The sequence below is a fragment of the Lycium barbarum genome, chromosome 9 (genome assembly GCF_019175385.1).
Source record: "Lycium barbarum isolate Lr01 chromosome 9, ASM1917538v2, whole genome shotgun sequence".
Lineage (NCBI taxonomy): Eukaryota > Viridiplantae > Streptophyta > Magnoliopsida > Solanales > Solanaceae > Lycium > Lycium barbarum.
The window spans coordinates 60,951,426-60,956,803 of NC_083345.1; the positions used below are offsets into that span (position 1 = coordinate 60,951,426).

At 37.2% G+C, this 5,378-nt stretch overlaps 1 protein-coding gene across 1 annotated transcript; it reads left to right on the forward strand.

The window, feature by feature from the left end:
• The first annotated feature begins 894 nt into the window (after positions 1-894).
• On the forward strand, positions 895-2,181 carry LOC132608850 (protein SRC2 homolog). Its single transcript, XM_060322618.1, has one exon. It carries the CDS (start codon positions 1,015-1,017, stop codon positions 1,912-1,914), a length of 900 nt encoding a protein of 299 aa, XP_060178601.1. The 5' UTR covers positions 895-1,014; the 3' UTR covers positions 1,915-2,181.
• Positions 2,182-5,378: the final 3,197 nt, after the last annotated feature.

The window sequence follows — 5,378 nt, forward strand, 5'->3', positions numbered from 1 at the left end:
ATACGGTCCGTATAGTACACCGTAAAACTCACCCTTCAGCCAGCCTCTTCTGTGACACTTCTACGGTCCGTATAATGGACCGTAAAACACTTTTACGGTCCGTATAATGGACCGTATACTCCCAGTTCACTGAAGCTTATTTTCTTGACTTGGTTTCATTTCCGATCCTTATGGAACCTTCGTAAAAGTTGTTCAACTCCTCGATACCAATCTACGGGACCTTATTACTTGCCTTCAAAATGCCACACACATATTTTATCCTTATTAGCCTATTTTGCACATGCTAACGGAAAATTTCCGGGGTGTAACAAACGTGCAACAGATTCGTTCAAATGATAATATGATTGATTTGTTCACCAAGTTTCTACCAACCGCAACTTTCGTGAAGATGGTGCACAAGATTAGGATGCGAAGATTCAAATTTTGGACTGATGTTCTCATCAGGGGAGTTAATACGCGATGTACTCTTTTTTCCTTAACCAAGGTTTTGTTTCAATTGGTTTTTCTGGTAAGGTTTTTAATGAGGCAACTAAAATGAGTATTATTAGAAATGTGCACTCTTTTTCCTTCACTAGAATTTTTTATATCGATTTTTTTCTTTTCTAGTAAGGTTTTAATGAGACACATTATCTATCAAATAGACATCCAAGGCGGAGTGTTATAAATATTATTTATAACTGTAGATGTCTATCTTTAGGAAAAAAATTAGGATTAGTAACTTTGAGATCAAGTCAATTTTCTTCTATAAATATATAGGTTCTCTTTCATTATAAATTCATCCTCTAAGAGAAATAAGAATTCTCCTCTCCCTATAATATTATATTATTTTTCTAACTTTACTATTTTATAACAAAAAACATGTTATAAGTGGGCTATAAATCCTTTCTCCAGTAAATATTCAGTCGGCTCCACACTTCATAATTACCAAATCCAATTTTCCAACCCATATAAACCCCCCTCCTCGCCCTCTCCATACGCGGCGCACGGTATCATCGATTACCCTAAAATCACAGAATGGCAACTCGTCCTCCATTGAAAACCTGCGATCTGGAAATCACCATCGTCTCCGCCAAGCACCTGAAGAATGTGAATTGGCATCACGGTGATCTCAAACCCTATGTCATCTTTTGGGTCGACCCGGATCAACGTCGCGCCACACAAGCCGATGATTCGGGCAATACCCGACCCGTTTGGAACGAGCGATTCGTCCTCCATCTTCCTCATTTCTCTCCTCCTCAGGATAATATTCTCACTCTCGAGATCTTCCATTCAAAACCTTCAGAGACTCCCAAACCCTTAGTCGGTACACTTAGGGTTCCATTGAAGGAAGTGGACGATTCCAACAAAGTCAGGACTTTTGAGCTCCGACGACCCTCCGGTCGTCCTCATGGTAAGATCCGACTCAAGCTCGCTATTCGCGAATCTCCAACTCAAGATTACCAAATACCCCCTCCTTCTAGCTATTATTACCCTCCTCCTCCCCCTTCCTATAGAACAACAACATTTCCTTCTTCTCCATACCCTTCACACCCTCCTCCTCCACCTGCTTCTCCATCACCACCGCCTACTTCTTATCCATACGGAGGATACTCTGATCCATATGCTAGTTACTACCCTGGGGGGTATTACTCTCAGCCTCCCCCTCCTCCACGACCATTTGTTGACCGGCAATCTAGCTATGGCGGTATGGGGTCGAGGCCGAGCGCACCTGTTGATTATCCTCCTTATGATCAAAAGCGTAGTGGAAAGATGGGAGGAGTGGGCTCCGGATTGGCAGTTGGAGCAGTGGCTGGTGCAGTTGGAGGATTGGCATTAGGGGAAGGAATCAAGTACGAGGAAGACAAGATTGCAGAGAGAGTTGAAAACAACATAGCACCCAGGGATGATTACAGCAATTACAGTGTTGAATATTGATATGTTTCTTACTGGATGAGCTTCTACACTAATGGGTAATCTTGTGTTATTTTACTGTTTGATGGTGTATTTGTATATAAAGGTTGTTCATTTTCAATGAATTCCTTGTCTTAATGGTGGTTTGAAGATGAATTATGTTAATTCAGCTGCGTAAGGTTGTTGGCCGTTTAAAGTTTCTTCTATGAAGGACTCTACTGGTATATATGTAATTCTACTAAAGAATAAGTTTACTTATGAAAATTGCCCAAACTATGGATGTCCTCGTAATATTTTGCTTCATGGCTTCTGTTTGAGGTTAGTCAGCAGTGAACTTGAACAATCTAAATACTCCATCTATCCCAATTTATGTGATGTAGTTTGACTGGACACGGAGTTTTAAGATCTAAAACAAGACTTCTGAATCTTGAGGTCTAAAACAAGCCAAAGATATTTGTACGGTCATAAATCATCTAGTTAAGCATCAAAGGCAAAGCTTAAAGTACAATTATTGTCAAATAAGGAAATATGTCATCCTTTTGGGGATTGACTAAAAAGGAAAGTAAAGTGTCATATAAATTGGGACACAGGGAATAGCTTCTTTGGTTGTCTGTTAGTTTATTCCCTGTTCTTTCTTTGTATTTGTTGGACCTGATTACTTGCAAAGAAAACATGAGTTCAAGAAACATGAACATGTATCTTTCATGGGAAACATGAATGTTATTTTTCCTGATAAGTTCATGGTAAACAAGAATCTTGTGAAGCTAAGAGTGATAGCTCAGCATTGAAGGGTGGTCGAATTGTGTCTGAAGTGCAACAAGTTCGATTCCCGTGGCTCCCATCTGCTTACTTTTTAAAAACATTTTTTTTTTTTTTTTGAGTTTGTCAATCTTTAACTGTAGAGCTGTTCTTGTACCTAGGTTGGATTGCATCTTCGAAGTAAATTAACTATGGTGCTGTAAGTTTTAGGAGTCCAGAATACACCTGTTTAGGACCTAGGAAGTCCAAAACTACTAATTTCTGGTTGATAGGCGAAATTTTTTTTTTTTTTAGCTGTTTGCTCACTGCTGTATCTGACATATCCGACTAATTTTCCATGTTCTCATTTGATGATATTAATTGTATGTTCAATAATAGTATGAAATTCTGTGTTTTACTATTAACCTTTGTGCTTCAGAGGATAGACTGCTGTTTGATTTGATATTCTATGGGTCAAGTGTAGGAGTTTAGGGATCAGCTACATTGTCTTGCTATTTACTAATAGGTGAAGGTTCGGATATTCGCCTGGCTGTTATAAAAAAAAACATTAGTTGGTTTGAGAGTGGCTAATGGTTGGATTTACAATAGGAGGATCAAGTACTTGAAAGGATTATATGCCATCTAATTCTAGATTCTATGAGTTAGTTATAACTAAGCTGTGTTGCCATTGACTTATAGGTTCCGTGTCATTTGGAGGTTCGTATTTTGCCTTCCGCTCTGCACCTGTTTTAAAAATAGGTTCTGTGCCATTCGGAGGTTTGTATTTTGCCTTTCACGCGACTCCTTTTTCTTAACTTTAGCTGTTTTTTGAATGATTGAGAGTGGTTAATGCAAGAATTTATGTAATGAGGACCAAATTGAAGGACAATTTCTCTGTTAACTTCAAAGTCAAGAATATATCTCGTCAAGAACAGCAGTCCAGATAAACATACAAAGTGGGTTCACTTCTTGTTAACTCAAACTCCTAAACATTTATCTTCAAACAATGCATTAAATGGATAGAGAACTTGCAGAGATGATTTGAAGTAACTTGGAACTTCTCGATATAGTGTTAAGACGCTTACTAATGGCAGCATTTACCATTCGTGCTTGGCTTAACCAAAATCACCTTTATTGTCATAGTTCTCTATTTGTTTTTTTTCCCTCTCAGTGAGTTTGATATATCTAATCCATAGCTCTATTGTTTGTCTACTCCAAAATGTGACGTCTGTGGATCACATTGGATATTGTAAAGATGTGACTTGTCATAATAATTTATGAAGAGTGGTTATGTAATCAGACTGCTACTACTGATCGTTGCGAGTATCTAGTTTTGTAAACTAGATATTAGAGGTATATTTCATTAAGATTTTGGGCGGGGCTTGTGGGTTCTTATTCCTGTTTTTGGTTTTTACAGAATTGAGTGCATCCTCCATCTGATTTTTTACGACACTCTTTCTTTTTTTAGTTCGATTTGAAAAGATTGACAATCATCTATATGTAAGCTACTTTTAACTCTCTACTTCTATAATGATACTCTCTTATAGGAATGATGGCATGACATGTTTATAATAACAAAAATCCGAGGGATTTGTTTGGTATATTATATACTTCTTCCATCTCATTTTATATTAACTAGTTTAGACACCGAACATGCCATGATATTTGTGTGACGATACAATCACGTCATTAAGGGCAATATTAGAAGTTTAAAGTAGAATTATTTTAAAAGATAGAAATGTGTTTTTTTTAAACAAACTAAACATGAAATATACTCTGTCTTGCAGAAATGTAGGGTAAGGCTGCGTATGATAGACTTTTGTGGTCTGGCTCTTCCTCGGACTTCGTACATAGCAGGAGCTTAGTGCACCGAGCTTCTCTTTTTATTTTTAAACACCCCCGTGTAAAATAAAACAATGGAGTATTTTTAAATTGAATGATTTTTGAATTGATGAAAATGATCGATTTCTTTCAAAGTATGCATGGCTCTTAAAGTTGATTCTTTATACAATACGCAAGGATTGGTTTTGATTGCTGAAACTCATCTAGAGCGATACCCACTAAATTAGCTGAAGGAATTCAATCCAAATAGTCCCTGCCATATTGCCCTATGAATACTTTTTTTGGTACAACCTATAAATATTTCTAGTAGGACATTCTTCCCAATCCTTGGAGAGATGGTTCAATAATCGTCCAAGGGATAAGTCATTTAACTCATTTGGAATCTATATTATGCAAGGAGACATTGCTTTTCCTAGTTGGAATTGAAGGGTGTTGTAAATAATAAAATTGGTATATTTCCGGCTTTTGACCCATTAATCTCTTATGAAGTGCGCCGAATATAACTGCAGACGCGTCCAATGAGAATCTGAAACTAGGAAGTTGGTGTCAGTCACAAGTTTTTATACAATGGTTCAGGGATGCTATATTGGTTGCAAAGGAGCAGGCGTATGGCCATGTATATTAATGATTTTGCTGGCCATGTATATTAATGATTTTGCTTAAAATGATGGAGACCATGAGGTTTCGGGAAAAAATAGTTAAAAGTGGATGAAGAATTGGAGTCCGGAGCCTAAAGGGTATAAAAATATACGGTATAAACCAAAAGGGGATAGCCTTTCATATATATACCAAAACGGGTATAACGGGACTCCTCCACGTTATACCCCAATTTTTTTTTTTTTTTTTTTTTTTTTTGCAATGTCAGAATCACAATGAAAATAAAAATAAAAATTGTATAACGTGGACTG

Coding starts and splice junctions, on each gene's coding strand:
- LOC132608850 (XM_060322618.1), top strand. CDS start 1,015: ATGGCAACTCGTCCTCCATTGAAAACCTGCGATCTGGAAATCACCATC.